Raw genomic sequence first — 18,968 nt, forward strand, 5'->3', positions numbered from 1 at the left:
TGGAAGGGACTCTTGGTTTGAGGGAGGTGTCTGAAGCAGGATGTTAAAGCATGCTTCTGCCTTACTAGCCCGAGGAAAATGAAAAAGGTCCTTTCACAAGGAAGTCTTCGTACCTGCTGGTCAACAGCCACAGCATCTAGTCCATTATACATAATATTGACCCAGCCATCCTTGGAAGCCAGAACAAAGAGGGACATCAGAGCCTGCAACACACAAAGCAAAGCAGATGTGGAGCAGGTGCATCTGGCAGGCTGGGAGAAAAAAAATCATGGGTTTACGCTCTAATACACACAACATTGAAATACTCTTCCTGCCTGTGTCTCTGCACACATCAAAACCTGCTCCTTCCCCCATGGAGGAGAGGGAGGGGGGACAGGAGGCCATGAGCAGCCAGACCCACCAGAGGAGAGAGGTTGTGAAGAACATCTGCTTTGTGGCAGGAGGTAAAAGAAAATCAAGCTCTCTGCTGCCACCACTTTTCTTTCCCCCACAACCTGTAAGCATCATCCCGATACCAATGCACTAGTGACACTAGTGGCATGGATACCCATGCCAAATAACCGTCCCTCCTGGCCCAGGGATCAGGCTTTCCAGGGACTGCATCTGTGCCCCGGGGAGAGGTACCTATAGGAGGAGACAAACCCTGTGCTGGGTTCCCACCAGAGACGGGGGCTGCGGGCACGCTCACCTGTCCCAGGTTGTCGAAGTTATACTTGTGGTGCACCCACTTGTAGTTGGCAGCCACACAGTCGGACCGGTTGGTGATGTTCCTGATGTCGACTCCAAGGCAGTGGTAGAACTTGCCCTTGAAGAGCTGCAGGATGGCAGTGACCCCATCAGCCCCTTTCCCCACAGCGGTCCCCATGCTCCCTGGGACGTGCAGAAGCTCCCGAGATGGTGGGTGGGGTGCAGGGCTGCAAGCCAGGTGGAGCATGACAGGTAGGAAGGACCACCAACGTGACGTAGAGCACAGGCTCAAACATGGCCAAGGAGCCAGGGCCACCCTCATAAACCCACACCTGGCTTTTCAGCCTCCTCCATTGCCCCAGGTCAGCAGTGACTGTAAGCCCTTACCATCTGACAGCCTTTAGGGCAGCCTTTCTGGGTGCAATTAGAGCCGCCGGCCCAAAAGGAGAAAAAAAAAAAAATCTTCTATTTAGTCACCAAGAGTAATCTCCCCTCCCTGCTTCCCAGTTAGTGAGAGAGCTGATGGGAAAAGAAGATCTCATCTGAGGGTAAAGAACCAGAAAAAACATCCCCTGCTTCTCAGATACTATTTTTTTTTTTTTTCACAAAGCTGCACTGCACTGCTGTGGCCGTTCTGCCCAGGGCTCTTTCCCCATATGGAAGGTACTGGATTGTGCATTTGTACAGATGCATCAGAGCAGACTAAGTATAGCGCATTCCCTGAGATGGAAGTAACGCCCACGCCCTTGCTCCTCTGCAATGCAACAGCTGAAAATAAAGAGGATTAAATAAAAAAATAAAAGAAGGTTGTGGGTGGATTTAGGGCTTAGAGCGAGGGGGAGAAACAGAGCTGACTGGAGGCAGGGTTCATGCAAGCGGACGCTGAGCTGCTTGCCCTCGTGGCGTGACATGGACGAGCCCAGCCCTGGGCTCTCCCTGTAACGCTGTCCCAAACCCTGATCTAGCTCCTGCCAGGCGTGAGCGTTAACTCCTGTCTCACACACCCAGCCACGCCTGCACTCGCTGAGGACCTGGCTGTCCTTGCCAAAGGCTGTGGGACATTATGGTGGGAGAAGCTCATGGAGGAGGGCAGGTGCAGAAAATTTCCTGGCTTGCCTGGTCCTCCTGCTGTGCTTGGTTGTGTCTGTTGTAGGACCTGGGGGTACGGGTGCCCGTGGCAGGGGAGTGGGCACAGGGGCTGTTTGATGGGCAGCAACAACCTACCTGCACACCCAGGATGCCAAAGATGATGAAGAAAGCGCAGCAGATGAGGACGATGTTTCCTATGGGCTTGAGGGAAGAAATGAGCGTCTCCACCACCAGCTTCAGGCCAGGGGCTCGACTGATGACTCTGGAAGGGAAGGAAGGGGAGCGGTGACAGAGGGACGGGGCAGGGATGTTTGGCCTAAGCTAAGCATTTTCAGCAGCAGCGGACCCCCACTCTTGCTGTGCAGTGACCCATCAGTGGGGACCACTGTCCTGTGACCAGAAAGCCTCTTCTGTCCCGTGGGCTGGTTGTCTGATGAGGTACCTCCAGGGTCAGAGCCACACGGCTAAGGGGAACCTCCCTGTGGCTTATGGCTTGTCAAAGACCACACTTTGCCTGGCACAGCGGGATCTGATTCTGGGACCCTTCCTGGGGGGGCTCGGTGGGAAAACGGGGCCGAGCAGGGCTCAGTGGGGCTCTGACCGGAGGGGACGTAAGGTGCGCAGCAGCCGGAGGACTCGCAGCACCCCCAGAATTTTGGCACCGCCAGCAGAGGCCACTGAGACCACAATGTCAATGAGAGACACGAAGACCAAGAAGCCATCCAAGATGTTCCAGCTGCTGCGGAGATAAGCCTGATCCCCAAAATACAGGCCTAGGGAGACCACCTGCAAGAGAGGGGAGAGGACAGGGGGTTAAACGGGTTCTCTCCACGTTGCCTGGAAGGCTATGAAGGAAAACGTCTCTGGGGAAAGTGGTGGCACATAACTCCAGAAATGACAGGGCCATGGAATCTTCCCACCTTTCCTCTGCGTCCCTGAGCAACAGCACACTGTAGGGAACACACAGGAAACCTCTCCCTGCCATACCACAGACCTGGGACAAGTGTCCCAGTCCAGAGATCACCTGGGAGGTAAAATCGGGCACCAAAACCCATACTTTGGCTCTTAAAGGGGTGGTTCGAGTCTCAGCAGTTCTCAACACCAGCAGGGACTACAGAAATTGCTTGCCTTGGGGAGAGCTGAACACCCTGCAAATCATGGCCGTAATTCAGGTATGAATTTTAGGGGTTTAACTTCAGGCACCCCGTTTTAGGACTCTTTCCCAGTCACAGGAGGGGAATAACAAGATTTCCCTATTGTTGCAAAGTACTTAGACACCTATTGAATAATTATCTCAACTAAGAGCATTTTATTAATATTGTTGTTATTTCCCCCATTCTTGCTCCAGGAGAAAGGGAATGGACGTTTGATATCATTACAAAATCCATACCTGAAGGTCATCTATTCCTCCCGGATACTAAGATCCATTCAGATTTAAAGCCTAGGATAAACATCCTCTCCATGTCTGACAAGAGAGGACACAACCCCAGGCAGTATCTGCCTTTACCAAGGTAGAGGGAAGGACTCACACACTGAAAAGATGGCAAGATTTTAGAAGGGTGCTGAGCAAACGTGAACCATGTTGTTCCTGACACTGGGAAAAAGCTCTCAGCTCTTCATCTCCAGTAACTTACCTTCAGCGTCATCTCAGCTACAAAAATTGCTGTGAAAATGTAGTTGGATACAGTGAGAAAGATTCTCTCCTAGAAAAAACAGAGAAAGGCCTTAAATGTACCTTGATGACTTCTTGTCACTCTGTCAGGCCCCTCTGATGAACTTGATAGCTTTTGCTTTCCTGTGAAGGGTCTGAAAGTTGGGAAAATAAGAGAGGTGCCCTTGGCAAAGGCCAGCACTGGGCAGCTTTTAGCTCATACACCTTGGCTCAGCCCCATGCCACAGCTGGGACAGGATCCTACGCAACTCTGCAAGAGCACAGTAGATGGGATTTGCAATGAATCCCGCAAATCTGGTTTCAAGGCACTCTCTGCCCTGTTCTGCCAGTGCTGCTCAGTCATGACCTGCTACGCTGACCTGGGACTCCTTCCCGAAGGGCTGCTGAGCACTGACCACTGGATTGCGTGTAAGTGCAGTAGAGTCTGGGGATCGCTAAGGCAGACATGCAGAAAAAGCCATTTCACTTGCCAGCTTCAGCCACCTCCAAGATGGCTTAAAAGCAGCATACATGAATGATGACGTGCCATTCGTACAGAATGGAAGTTACTTCTATCTTTTAGTCCCCAGTCGCTGTCCCTTTTGCCAGTCATCTCTTAACTACAGGTGCCTGGGGGACTCTCTTACTTTCCAAGAGGGAGGGAACTATGATTACTGTTTATAAAGCGTGTTGTCCCATTATAAGACCCTGCAGGGGAAGCGTGCACTATGTGAATTACTAATACTTGGGCATTTGAATAGATGAGTGGGAGCTGGTGTTTAATGCTGAAGTTATTCCAGAGGTCATACCAGCGCCAGGAACACTTACGAACCTCTGTCAGAGGTTGTGCTAAAAAGCAGGTGGGAGGAAATGGTGCTCACCGTGCTTCTGTGTTCAATCTGTGGTCTCTCCAGAGCAATAGTGATGCAGTTCAGGAAGATGAAGGCAAGCACAACGTAGTCAAAGAGCTTGTGAGCAATGATGGTTTGGCAGAGGAGGCGAAACCTGCAAGAGAGTTCCAGTAGGCACCTGTGCCTTGGGCAGAGCAATGTTAGGAGCTGTGAGGACAGAGAATTGAGAAGTTTGGCCAAAACTGAGCTCTGACGTAGCAGTTTTCCTATCACTGATACTGATGTCCCTTGCCATGGCAATATCCCAGGGTGGCCCAGGGTCACACAGGGAGCCTGGAGCAGAGCAAGGGCAGAGCAAGGAGCTGAACATTCATCCATTGCCCCAGTGACAGAGTGGTTTCCTAATCACTATATGCACCACTGTGCTCCTCTCTTGCCCTGTAGAGAAGAGGCTGAGTTTCAGTTTTCCTCCCAAACTCACACTTTGTACCACCCCAGGGCAAAGAGGCCACATGCTGAAAGCTGAGGAGAGGCAGATAGGTTGGCAGTCATGGGGACCACACTTCTGTCTGCTCCGAAAGACACTGTGCTCATTAGCATAGGTGTCACACAGAGCAAAGAGCTCTCCTTCATGACCTGTAAGGAAATCCCCTTCTTTTCAAGGAGCAATGCACATGGGTGAGAATACCGTTGGCTGGGGTACATAGACATTTTCTCCTGGTGGGAAGATCCCTTTCGAAGGAAGAATTTATCCCAAATTTCTTTTTTTCAGGCAAGAAGATTTCTAACTTTGCCCTAAAATGTGTGATATGACTGCTGATAAGTTGGTACTGGGACTAAAAATGAAGTGGAGAGACTGTTCTGGTACCAGGGGAGGAAATATCAGTATTAGGAAGTAGTTAATAATACATTCCTTCTCCTTTTTAGGTTAATGTTAGTATTCCCTGCCTTGCTTTGCTATAAATATTTATGATTACACAAAAGAAAAATGGGATGCTCCAAAGGGAGGGAAAGTCACAATAGCTATTTAGGATTCTCATCCTTCCTTTAATCTCCAGAATCAAGGAAGAGAAATGTTGTCTGGCTGTAGAAGTGGAGATGGAGGAGACAAAACACATTCCCAGCTGGTAAGTTTAAAGTTGCAACCTAACATGCAGCTCAGGGGATGTGGTCAGCACGGCAACAGAATCTGCCCCATCTTCTCAACCCTTTCATGGCTAAAACTGCACAAACCTGTTTTGTGGAGAGAAGAGATATATGGACCAGTCTTCCCGTAACTCACACCAGTCTGGCTTATAGACTTCCATCATCTTCCGGATGCGAAAGCACAGGCTCTGGAGGGACACAGCAGAAGCAAGTGCCACTGGTTACCTTCCCACTTGCCTGAGAGAGGCATCTTCCTTTCACATCTGACCCCAAAACACCACTACCTGCAGTTTGCCAGGTGCACTACCTGCTGTTCTTTAAGCCCCTGAACGAGGACATGGACTCAAAGAGAAACAAGCCACTGAAAAGGAGGTAGGAGCTGCTTTGCCAGGGCCTTTTTACCCCTTGGCATCCGGTTTCCTCCCCAGATCATTACAAATAAAACTGCTGATGTCCTTCCTAGAGCAGGATGTTGTCCATGATGCCTTCTCAGAGCTGTTGGAGTGGCTCCATTACGTGAGCACAGTGTTTCCTCGCTACCTCAGCTAAATGAGAGGCCAGGACAGGAAGGCCTTCTGCTGGCACCTGGGCTTGGAAGTGATTTAATTTCATACAGCATATATATCTGTTCAAATTTCTACTGACCCTCCCTCCACTTCTTCCACCCTTTGATCTGCTCACAGATTGGGCACTGCAGTCTCCCAGGCTAGCACTGCAAAACTCACTTGCCTTGTCTCTTGTGCCTGTACTTGCTGCTGACTTTTCCCATGCATAGCTCTTGCTCCTCACACAGCCTGACCTTTCCTAGCCTGTAGAAATCGCTGGCTGCACTGCTCTGAAATAACAGCCCCCGAACGACCATGCACGTGACCCTATATTGTCCTTCCTCCCACCATCCACCTGTACGACTGCCTTGCAGGCAGCCTGACAACGTGGTTTGAGCTTGTCTGGGTCTAGAAGGTCCCATCTGCGTTCGGTGATGCCCCTCCAGCTGTGCTTAAAGCACCTTTGCGAGCTCTCCCATCCATGTGTCAGAGAGACTGAAACTTGAGGATGGATCTGGGGTTTCCCACAGCACCGCAGTGTAACCCCAGGTTCCCTCCACCAAGCACTCACATAATCTATCTCTTCATCATCCTCTCCCCGTTCCTTGCGGTTGTTCATCTTTGGGAAGATCTCCTTGGCAATACTGGGCATTTTGCCATTGCAGTCTTGATGCTCGCTGGCCCCTGATGCTGCTCCCAGCTTATGGGTCACTCGGTTGCCAGACGGGACCGAGGACAACTCCAGCAGGTCACAGGAGCCTTTGTTGTCCAGGGAGAGCGTCCGGCGGTGATGAAACGCCCTTCCCGTTCCGTCCGGCTCCCCATCTGCCGCCCTGTGCGTTTCCCCAGAGAGGAGGGATTCGTGCTCGGCAGAGGGAGGTTTGTGCTTCAGGCTGTGTCCCCGGGCCAGGCTGTTCCAGCTGGAGCGACGGCTGCCCCAGGCTCCGCTGCGGCCCCAGGCACCGTAGTGGGAACTGCGGGAGCTGGACTGTAAGAGAGGGGGACGGGGACTCAGAAACTCCGGGCACAAGGAGGGAGCATGCAATCCTATTTCAGATCACAGACTTCTCCCTGGGCCCCTAGGGCAGGGAGGTTGCCTTTTTTCAGCCACTGAGGAAGTTGCGTGGTGGGAATTTAGCAGCAACCTCTGTATATCTGACAATAAATTGATAATGAGTTAGTAATGGTGTCAGCTGTGATTACTTTATAGCACCATCTGTGTGCAAAGCACTTACGGGGAAGGTAAATAATAAAGCCAAAGGCCAGGTGCTTGATGTTGTTACTTACACCAGCACAGAGTAAGAATAAAGCTCTCAAAATATCTGATTGGCAGTTTTTTATGCTGCCCTGGGGTAGAGGATAACACAAGGTACAGGGTGATGGATAATCTGACACACCATCTTTGAGCACAGTCTTAGTAAAAAGAAGAAATGAGAGAAACAGCCTTGTTGGTTACAGTCTAGTCCAACCACATCAGCAACTTATCATGTAGTACATGCCTGACAGCTCTCCCTGTTTAGAAATAACAGGGGCACGAACCCTTTGAGCACCGATGCACTTCCCCAAAGCTGTGTGTGTCAGTGGGTAGAAAGCCCAGAAGCTGATGTTACAAGGTGGACAGGTCTGAGGTGCATCGGCTGGACAGCCAGCAGTGCTTGGGGAAGTGCTAAGGGGCAGCAGGACCTGCTATGGGGAGCTCCAAGTCAAGATTTCTCTCTTCGTTGTTAGAAAAGCTTCAGAAAACCCATCTGTGATGGGACTTGGCAGTTCTGGGATCACCCAGATATTCCTATGCTCTCAACTCAGGGCATCATTTTGTCCTGTGCCCTACAAAAACAAGGAAAGGGCAAGGAGACAAAACATGTTTCACACTAAGAGGGACACTCTGTCTCCTTGGTGTTCCCCCTCTCCCACCAGAAGAACATAAAAGAGCTGAATTCCACACTCAATGGAATATAGATCAATAACCTGGAAATAGACTTCAATAATCTGGAAATTTAGATAAATAATGTGAACTGACCTGGCTTCCTAAAGACAGGCAATGTGCTTGTGTTAGAAGCCTACAGCAGCAGCAGTGCAATCCTCCACAGCAATCCCCGGACGACGGCAGAAAGACAACAGCGTGCTTGGACTTCAAAAGAAGGGTATGACACACTTCTCTACTCACTCACTCACCAAGGACCGCTGGTCATAGGTCATTCTCCCCAGGGACATCACACTGCTCTTCCGGGAGCCAACCGCAACGCGGATCTGGTCAGGCTGCAGGGAGATGCGTGAAGAGTTGGTGGCCCCCCCAGCAGCCACTGGTGGGTTGGAAGAGGGCAAGGATGGGTCCAAGTGTCCATTAGGGGTCACAGGAATTGCACAGAGCTTGGGATCTGGGTGGAAAGATGCAGAAAGAAGAAGAAAGCAAAAGAAGAAGGTGGGTTCCTCGCTATCCAGTGACTGTTTCAATGTCTAAGCTGTTTAGCACGTTAGCAGCAGCTAACAGAATATTAGCTGTTTAGCACCGATCAACATCGATTCCTTCTGATTTAGGGTGTTGTGGCAAAAGCAGTGCAAGCTGGGAAGACTTTGAAGTATTCTCCTCAGTCCCCAAAACTGACGGCAGCTCTCCTGGGGGCCAGACAACGAGCAGAGTGCTGGTCAGGCAGACTCAGGCTGACGGGCAGAGCAAGAAGCCGAACCCTGGCAGCCAGGGGAGGATAGCGTACTTCTGCATGCCAAGAACAGACACCTGCATCTTCGGGTCTGAACAAATACCACCGACTGTCAGACTGGCTATTTAAAGCAGTTAGGCTTAGACACTGTGGAAGAGACTAAGATGTGGGGAGACCCACAGCCATCCACGTATTGAGGTTACTTATAAATTCCTGCAATCACACTCTTCATCCCAGTCTATCCTACTACACTGGGCCTCTGCAAACGACCGATCATTGACCTTGAAGATACAGGACACCTTTGAGGGGTATGTTAGGTGCTGTGGACAACCATCAGCATTTGTTCAGATGGATGGAGAGGATGGGGTACTGGATTTTAATGCCCGAAAGGACTGGAACTTTCATTTTGGTTTGACCTATTGCATCACGAAGGTCACATATCTTCACCTGCACGCAGCGTCACAGCCGTGATTGCACCAACAGGCTCCGCAACCTCTTCCCCATTTGCCCTCCTGGGGGTTTGGCTTTCTACGTTCAAGGTAAGCTCTGATACGGTGCAGCCATGTAACCCGGGATCAGACTGCCGTGAAAACAGCTAAGTTGCAGGAAAGAGCTGTAACAAGCCAATGCTGGAGCCACTGCTCCTTGCTGTGGGAGCTGCATTTAAGCTCAGCCCTGTGCCTGTGCTCCTTGTCTGGGTTATGCTGTGAGAATGCTTGTGCCTGACCTTGCACCTTGCTGATCCTGATCTTGTCTAGCTGACTGGACTTCTTGGCTTGACCCCAGACCTGCCTCACCACTGTGGACTTGCCTGGCAATCACCGAACAATTGGCTGACCCTGGCTAGTGTCGGCAGACCTGCTCTGCTCCCTTTGTGCCAGTACTGTGCTTTTGTCGGCATGGTCCCTGCCCTCCTGCCTGGCTGTCCCTCCCTCTCAGCTCCTGGCTCACCATCCATTGCGGAGCAGGATACTCTTGCTGCTCCCTGCCACCAAGTCCTGTCTGAAGTATAATACCCCTCGTAGAAAGACTTGCAGCCTTCAAGGGAAGACTTCGAGGGGTGGAGACCTTACCCAGAAGTTTGCAGGCAGACGGTTCCAACAGTTAATTATCTTTCCTTAAAAATATGTGGGTTTTTTCAGTTTGAATTTGTCTAGCTTCGGCTTCCAACCTTTACAATCTCATTATGCTTTTTTCTGCTCAATTAAAGAGCCATCTACCATCAGAAATCTCTCCTTATGGTCGGCACTTACAGAGTGTGTGTTCAAGTCACTTGTTTGGTTTCTCTAAGCTTCATTAGCCTCTCGCTATGAGGCAAGACTGCCAGATTTGTCCAAGTCCTTTTTAATGTGTTGGTATCCCCTATCCAAATGTGGGTCTGTTGTTGTTTAACCCCAGCCAGCAACTAAGCACCACACAGCCACACGCTCACTCCTCCCTCCTCCCAGTGGGATGGGGAGGAGAATCAGGAAAAAAAAAAAAAGTAAAACTTGTGGGTTGAGATAAGAATGATTTAATAACTAAAGTAAAATAAAATGTAATACTAACAATAATAATAATAAATAATAATAATAATAATAATAAAAGGAATAGAATTTTAAAAGAGAGAGAGAAAAAAAGAATAAAACTCAAGAAAAGACAAGTGATATACAATGCAGTTGCTGACCATCTGTTGACCAATGCCCAAGCAGTGATCCACCCCTCGTGGCCAACTCGCCCCCAGTTTGTATACTGAGCATGATGTTCTACGGTATGGAATATCCCTTTGGCTAGTTCGGGTCAGCTGTCCTGGCGATGCTCTCTCCCAGCTTCTTGTTTGTACACCCACTTGCTGGCAGAGCATGGGAAACTGAAAAATCCTTAACTTAGGTTAAGCGCTACTTAGCAACAACTAAAACATCAGTGTGTTATCAACATTATTCTCACACTAAATCAAAACCACACTGTACCAGCTACTAAGAAGAAAATTAACTCTATCCCAGCTGAAACCAGGACCGGGTCACAGTGTTCCTGAAATGGTGCCCCTGAAGCTAAGCAGAGACAGTCTCACTTCTCATTCCTAGCTGACGTTCTGTAGGTCATTCAAGAACTGCTCCCCTTGGCTATCACATTCCTCAGGATGCCAACATAGCTCTGTTTTTCCACAGATAACACCACAAACTAGCATAAAGTTCAGAATGAAAACTGGAAAGTTCTTGGAGATGGGAGTGAATTTTCTGCAGAATCTGCTTTCAGATTTCTCACTAAACAGCAATGGGAGATAAGCAAATGAGGTTGGTTGAGCTATTGTACCTGAGCCTTCCTGGACCTCTTGGAACTGATCTAACTCGTCCATGTTTGATGAACTCTGATCTTCATCTGAGTATGACCGGTTGGCATCACCCTGGAACACAAAAATTTAGAAGTTGGAAACTCACAAACAGAAAAGACCATTTGTTCTTGTCTTTCATTGCTGGAACAGCTGTAAAATCCTCCTTGGCAGCCAGGCATCATTGTGATCACTGGAAAGAGCCTTGCGTGACCTGTGACGGCTGACGTACTGCGTTCTTGCTTTTGGAGGGAACAAAGGACTCACCCTACTAGGGTAGGGTCTGTTGCACAGGATGCAAATTGTGAACTCCCTTCCAGAGGGCTTGTCTCTTTCCTTGCAAGCATTAATGCTGTCATTTTTTTTAAATGAAGCCCGCCCTGAACTTAACAAGGGAAATGACAGAGGTGTGATACTTTGGGAGTCCTCCACCCCAGTACCCTCACAGTGTCTCAAAGGTCCCCTTTTAGCACCTCTATTCCTCCTCCTGATGAGGCCCCAGTGGCAACTCACCTCAGCCTGGAACCCCTCCACGAGAATGGCCACCAGCAGATTGAAGAGCACATAATTGCCAAACGTCATGAGAGCCACAAAGTAGAGCGATGCCCATGGCGAGGTGGAGGCCATGCCATTGTAGAGCACAACATTCCAGTCCTCCTGGGTTAGGATCTGCAACCAGGCGCAGAGGCCACATAAACACGAAGGAAGAACACGAAGGGGATTCTCAGAAAAGGACAGTGAAAGGATACACATCAGGCCTCTTGACTTCGCCATAACCACACACCCACTGCCCACTGTCACTGTCCAGCTGTGGTACTGCCCTGATAACGTTAGCTGAGCAAGAATAAACAAGAGCGACTGCGAGGGCAGTCATGGGCTGACGTGACAGCGTTAAGCGGACGAGTTACCACGACAGGAGTGACCTTTGCAAACTGTCTCCTAGGAAGGAAGGAGACCTCCTGTCTGAGAGGTACACCGTTCGTTTGGTTACAATGCCCAGTTGTTCTTCCTCTAAACAGGACGTGCTGGAGCCTTTTGTGCTGTCAGGAGCGTAGTGCAATGCTCCTCAATGAGAAGAAGCACCTCCTCATCCTCTTCACTTTGGCCTGGTCCACCCAAAGAGACCAAAGTGGGCTCACCTGGAAGACGGTGACGATGGCCCACAGCAGGGAGTCAAAATTCTTCCGGTCAGGAACTGTATCTCCTGTGTCTGTCCTGAGGCTGAACTTGCAACCAAAGATGTGCATTCCTAGGATGCTGTTGGGACAAGAAGTGGAGATGGTGTCAAATATAAATACCTCTGCCACCACAATGAGCTCATCAGAGTCATTCTCTTTTCCTCCCGACAGTCTAATGTAACACCACAGGAGCGAGGGGTAGAACAACACAGCCGGACCACTGGGACCTATCCGTGAAGAAGGAGCTGTGCATTGCACCCCTATAGCTCACCAAAACCCCTGGCTTTCCACCTGTACTGCCTCAGAGCTCACGTATTCCCTCCAACCTGGCCTTCAGATCTGCTCTTCCCATCATTCTCGTTTGCTCTCATTTTGATTCGCCTCCCTACCACCGCATCCACGGGATGCGCTGACAGACTTTCTTGATTGCTTCCTGCCACCCTTCTGCCAGAGTCAGCCTCCAGACCGAACTGTTCCTGCAGCCGGTGTTGGTTACCAAGAAACTTCACCTATCCTGTGATGGGACATTATGCACAACATGCGCATTTGGTGGCAGTATTTCTCCACCCCATCCAGGCCAAATCTTCAGCTGCTGAACCCAGTTTAGGGCAGCAGTAACCTCGGCCCTTATGAACAAATAAGCGCTTGTCAGGACTGCCTGAACCTAGAGCAATGGGCAAGACAAGTCGTGCAATCATGTTCTGAAGTTGCTCTCCACGTGAGCCATGCAGTGCCTCTCCAAAACACAGTGAGGCAACTAACTGCCTCCTCACCTGAATATAAAGATGAAGAGCATGAGGAGCATGCAGAAGGTGGCTACGTTGTCCATAGTCTTCATCAGCACCACAAGCTGGCGGCGCAGTGCAGGCATGAAACGCACCAGCTTCAGCACCCGCAGGAGACGGAAAGTCCTCAGCACAGAGAGGCCCCCGTCCGACTGGCCGATGATCTCCCAGATGCTATGGCCCAGAGAGGCACAGGGAGTATGAGGGACAAAATGAAAGACAAGTGAACGAACAGAAGAGAGAGAGGAATAACAATCCTAATGCAAGTTTTCACCTCTGCATTGGCAGCAAGTATAAAGGGGGCTGAGAGAAAATCTGTTTGAGCAGGATATAATTAGAAGTATATACTATAGGCTTATACTTATGTGTAGAAAGCTGCATTTCTCCCTTAAGAACATGAACATGGTACTGTATGTTGCAGGAATGAAGAAAGGATTACAGCATTAAATTCCAGCAAGACAAGTTCTTCTATCACACATTAAACCTTTGTAGCATCCTTAATTTTTGCATTTTTAAAACATTTCACAGCTAATATTTGTTGTGGACTTACAAGGCAATTGCAATTGCCTTCATTCTACAGAGGAGAGAACTAAGGGGCAGAAATGCTATGTGGCTTGCCTAGGGTCACCAAATGTTGGGAAAAGACAACGTGGTCTCCCAATCCTTGGCCTTGTGCATCAGCTCAGCTCCTCCTAGTATAGCTGCTAAATCCTTTTTGAAAAGGCACAGGAAAATGTGAAAGCTCTGCAGTACTCTTCTGTATGTATTTCAGTTGATCCCCAAGGCCCTTGTCACCTGATGATGACGATGATACTGTCAAAGATGTTGTAGGGGTTGCGGAGGTAATCAAAGAGACCAAAAGCAGCAAGTTTCAGGATCATCTCCAGGGCAAACATGCTTGTAAAGACAACGTTGCTGATCTCCAAGATGTTGGTCAATTCCTCTGGCTGGAGAGAAGGCAAATTCAGAGAGTCAGAACTGAAAGAGCCCTGCAATTATGGGAAATAAAGTGCCACTATTCCCAGAGGACAGGCTTTGTAAGGAGCTGCAAAGCTCCATGGGTGAGATTAGAGTGGAGCTGGATAGAGCCAGTTGCACTCCAGATTCCTTTGCACATTTACTACCTTCATCATAGGTTATGTCCCTAACAAATTCTTTTACTAGAGGTGGTCAGGAGCCCCACAGCCACTCACACGGCCAAGGCTGACAAAGTGTCTCCCATATCCCACTCTGTACCCTGGTCCCCCAGCTAAAGGCTGCTTTACTTTGTGCAAAGAACTGAGTATTTTTTGAAGCAGGGCAAAAGTAGCTGATCTGCGGTCAACCTCCTTCTTCAAGGATCTTCCTCTGAGGTTGCCACAGGTAGCTGGCACATTTTTTTGCTGAAATTCTGAAAACATTTGAATGATAGGAAAACAGTTTCCTATCTTCTTCTAAACCTTGCTGTACTTCTCTGCCCCTTTCCCCTCTATTTTTTCCCTTCCCCATTTTTATCTCCCCAACTCCCCACCAAATCCTTGGTATGCATTAGTTTTCCAGACTTGCTCCAGCAGTCTTTTCTCATGCCTCTGTCCTCAGAGTGGTCTCAATAATTACCCAAGCAAATATCAGACTAGATGAAAAAGACAACAGCAAGAAGGGGCACTCTGCTAACGCCTACCTGTAAGGGAGAGGAAGAGCAGGACAGGGTGAAGAAAAGAGAAAAATGGACAGCAAGAGGAGAAAGGGAGATGCACAAGGTGAAAACCTCCAAGGATGACACAAGATGACTGTGTTGAAATAAAAAAAAAAAAAAAAGGAATAAAAAGGCATTCTGACCCTGCCTCAGGCATTTTTTTCTGTTGAATCTCTGACACATCTTTCAGCCCCTGTGATACAGCCTTCTCCAGCAGAGACCAGAGACCAATGTGTTTGTGCATATGAGAGAAAGTGTTTTAATGATTTCATCAGTGGAACAAGTCTGAGCAAATTAAATTACTCCTCCTTTTGTTTTCTGAATTAATGACTTTTTCTTCAGTGTGTGCAGCCTTGGAAACTTCTCTGACAAGGTCAGGAAAGGGTCTAGACTGTTTCCTCAGGAATGATGAAACATTGCTTCAGAGGGAGATGGAGGCTGTGCTGATGTCACTGATGAAGGATGCCAGGATCTTGCCATCCCCTGTGGAGGCATTCCCTACACTGAATTTGGGATGGACTCATCTGCTCAAAGCACCTCTCACCCAGGGGCTAGGACTGCACCCGGCCAAACAGCAAGGGCTGAGGTCTCCAGCAAGGTCGGACGCACGAGGGGCAGCACATGTGCAAGCCTGCCTATACTGCACATACTCGGACACACACGTAGCCCAGGGAGACTACCACGGCAATGGCAAGGTACAAAATGTTCCCAGAGTGAGAGAAAAACTTCCTCCCAGTATAATGGGTTGCATCTTGGGGCCAGGCTAGACAACCCATGCCCTTCAGACCGCATGAGACTGCTGGAGCGATTCACCTGGCTATAGCACGCTGCTGGCCATCACCTTCCCAAGCAGCAGCTGGTGGGGACCTGCTCCAGATGAAGGTGTGCCACCTTCCCAAGAGCAGGGACAAGGCATAGCAGCTCCAAGGCACTTCTTCAGCGCTCCTCTGGCCCAAATTTCCATGTTTACCTTGGGGCAGGTATGTCGCACCTCAGACAAGGTTACAAATTTGACGTTTCACCTACCGCGCCACTGAGCCCCAGCTCCAAGCCTTTGAGCTGAGTCTGATCCAGGTGCTGTGGTAGCAGCCAGTACTGCTCTCATTGTCCGGATACCTGTGCCAAAAAGGCAGCTGAAGATTCTCCTCTTCCTTCACATTGGTCTGAGCTATGCCTGGCCACCAGGCCACTCTTTTAAGCATCACATAAAATGGAAGGGAACAAGAAAACTGCAAAAGCCTATTGTTGAGGGCAAGAGAGGACAGACACTCTGGCACCGCGGAAACAAAAAGGAGAGTCCCTGCAGGTCAGAGCCAATATTTTTACCATGAACTCAGTGCCCACTAGGAAGGGGAGTCAGGGTCTCTCCCTGAGGACTGCAAAATTGCTGTTTTTCTAAAGGGTAGCCTTTGCATTTGCTGTGCCTGTTACTTAGTCAGCTGGTGGAAGAGGAATTGAGGGAGGAATGCAGTTCTGGGTCTGACTGTCCCCCTGAAGCTGGGGTCTGCTTTAACCCCTGCTCTGGGACCCCCAGGGGCCCAGATCCTCCCAGGTGAGCAAATGCACTGGAAACTGCTCCTCACATCTGTGGCTTCCCATGCCCATTGCTAATTTCTTGCACTCCTTGCTACAACTTTTTATTGAAATACTCCATTTCTTTAAAATCAAAAAAAGGGGAGATGGCTCAATTTCCACCCGTAATTACATTTGAATAACAAAACCATACTGAAAATGAGGGGGAAAGGAGGGGAGATAAAAGCAAAGAGAGAGAAAGAATGAGCAAGTGCACACGGGAGTGGAGAGATGAAGATCACTTCATGGAGAGCCAGGCAGTAATGACAGTTGCTGGGAACATGAGGTCCATATGCTAAACAGAGATGCCAATTTCAGCCTGAATCAAATTATTATGTCAGTGAGAACGAGCAATGTAAAAAAGCAACAGGCTATGATGGTGGATATCCTCCTCTCTGCTGTCCACACGTTCTCTCTTGTGCTGTCGTAGGGAGCAATTGATGTTTGAAAAGCCATGCTTGCATCTCACTTGTGGAAAAGGTCACCTGTTCCCCCATCTCTCCTCCTCTCCCTGACATCTGTTTCTCTAGTGGAGCCTCCACCTGTTAATCTTTTTCTAATGGGCCATCAATCAGCTCCAGCAAAGCATTCTTCCTAGAGAGAGGGGAAGGAAAGACTGGGCAGGGAAAGGAAGGAGAGATGGGCAAAGAGAAAGGCAGCAAAAGAGGAAACAAAAAACAAAGCTGGGAAAAAAAAAAAATAGTAAAATAAACTCACTGGCACCCACAAGAAATAGAGGAGAGATTTTTTAAAATGGAGTAGGAAAGAACTAAAGGCTGGGGAAGGAAGAACAACAAAAAAGGAATGAACTCAGGGAAAAAAAGAAGAGAAAAAGAGAGAAGAGCCAGCTGGAGAGGCACACTCGCTGGCTAAAGGCAGATCCTGCATTGCAGCCGTTTCTGGCAATACAGATAATTCGGCAGAGTGCAAAGAGCCATCAGCTGGGAGCCGGGGCTGCAGGGCGGGGGCACCAGGGGCTGTCCCCTGTGCGGGGATGTCCTTGTACCTGGGGCACTGGGGCCACGAGTGACAGCGGACAAGGCTGGGGGCTGGGACACGGCTGCTGCAGGGGACTCTCTCTGGCCAGGGAAGTACGAACTTGATGAAAGGGGCAAGCGAACGGGGAAAAAGTGGTTCTTTCCCTTTCTTCCTACCGACACAGGGGATCCCCAACACAATGGAAGTGTCACCTCACAGTTGTGAGAGGTCCCCAGGCTCCCACAGACAGCACTCAGGCATTTATCATCAAAACCATTAGTGAGGCTACCTCATCCCAAGCCACCCAGGTTTACCTAGAAACTGTAAATTGGAGTATCCGCTAGGAAAGGCCTCAACTCACGGCTACTTTAGTCCAAGCAAAACCAGCTAACACCAGAAATCTCCCCACAAGAAGTCTGTTCGTGTTGCCAAGCCAGGATAGACCGGTTTACCCACCACACTAGGAGAGAAATTTGAACAAAACTGTAGGAGCTGAGTATTGGGGTGAGGAGGGTGGCTTGAAGGGAGAGAGATCCCAGGGGGCAAAGCATACCCAGAGCCAGTGTTTTAACCAGACTGGTTCACCTACTCCGCATATGGATCTCTTTCCAAATCCATGAAACTACCTAATTCACACCTTCATGGCAAGAAGTCCTTAATCTCTAACAATGTAGATCAAATATTGAGATTGAAATGTATGATTCAGATCTACTTCACAGCACCTGTCCAGTGATCAGAAACTAGGACTGGGGCAATAGAGGGCAGCGGCTCAACTCTTTTCCCCCTTTTCAGTTTCTTACTAACGTTGGAGTTCTTATGTCAGATTAGATTGAAAATGTAACTAGTCCATTATCTGACAGCAGACAGAAACTCCTGCACTATAGGAAAGGTTAAGAATATGCAGACCACCATAAAGCCACTGCAGGAGAAGTTTCTCCCAAGCTTCTAAATCTGCAGCTGTCTAGAAACTGAAGAGTGATTGACGTGATCTGTGCAGACCAGCCCTGCCAAACCGTACCTGCACATCACTGCCTCTGAGAACACGAGAGAGAAATATTCCATAGAGAGGTCTCTCCAGCCTGTCCGTTTTTACTCACCATTTCAAAGTCACTTGACAATAATCAGAAGAGTCATAGAAATCAGCCATGGAACATACCAACTAGCTTTTACTTACTCTAATCGCCACCCTACAACCAATGCAGGATTTCGTGATGTTTTGTTATACCCTAGTTTTACAAGACTGAAGTAATGTGGTTTCATCTACCACCCGAGGGAGACTGTTCCATCATTTACTAAATGTCAGTATGATGAGCTGGCTTGGGTATTTGCTGAATATTTCTGACAAGCAGCAAATAGTAGAAGAGAAGCAATAACTGTAAAATATGAACTTGTGGATGCAATAAATGATGGTATAAAGGGAAATCACACAGGCTAAAGGATATGAAGGTACTGATCCACAGGGCTGGTCTAGTTAGGAAACAAGGGATCGTCTCCTGATCCACACAAGACAGACCTCATAAAGTATTGATCTGATGTACGAAGGAATACTGTAAGTAGATACTGGATAAGATAAACCAAGTTACTCATCAATTGTCTCATTGGCTACTAATGGCAAAGAAGCTTGAGTCCAACAGGCCGTGCAAGAAATATATGAGAAAGGCAGCCTGGGACATTCAGCTGGGACCAGTCCTTCATCCTCATGCTAAATAAGGGAGAAAAGCAAGAAACACCACATCCTCTCTGAGTATTAAAAAAGTAAGCCTCTTAAAAGGATCCTTCTGGACAGCCAGAAGCATCTAATATCTTGACTTTCTACACTGGATTTTAAAAATAGGCACTTCCA

At 48.8% G+C, this 18,968-nt stretch overlaps 1 protein-coding gene across 1 annotated transcript in view; it reads right to left on the bottom strand.

The window, feature by feature from the left end:
* Positions 1–18,968, bottom strand: part of CACNA1I (calcium voltage-gated channel subunit alpha1 I) — a 172,771-nt gene that overhangs the window by 23,011 nt on the left and 130,792 nt on the right. Inside the window, 14 exon segments of the mRNA XM_030041229.1 lie at positions 114–203; positions 689–814; positions 1,912–2,038; positions 2,378–2,562; positions 3,411–3,479; positions 4,309–4,432; positions 5,512–5,612; positions 6,541–6,957; positions 8,145–8,347; positions 10,922–11,012; positions 11,451–11,606; positions 12,077–12,194; positions 12,889–13,074; positions 13,696–13,847. Of these exon segments, the coding sequence (XP_029897089.1) occupies positions 114–203; positions 689–814; positions 1,912–2,038; positions 2,378–2,562; positions 3,411–3,479; positions 4,309–4,432; positions 5,512–5,612; positions 6,541–6,957; positions 8,145–8,347; positions 10,922–11,012; positions 11,451–11,606; positions 12,077–12,194; positions 12,889–13,074; positions 13,696–13,847 (2,145 nt within the window).

This window comes from Aquila chrysaetos, chromosome 17, assembly GCF_900496995.4.
Source record: "Aquila chrysaetos chrysaetos chromosome 17, bAquChr1.4, whole genome shotgun sequence".
Lineage (NCBI taxonomy): Eukaryota > Metazoa > Chordata > Aves > Accipitriformes > Accipitridae > Aquila > Aquila chrysaetos.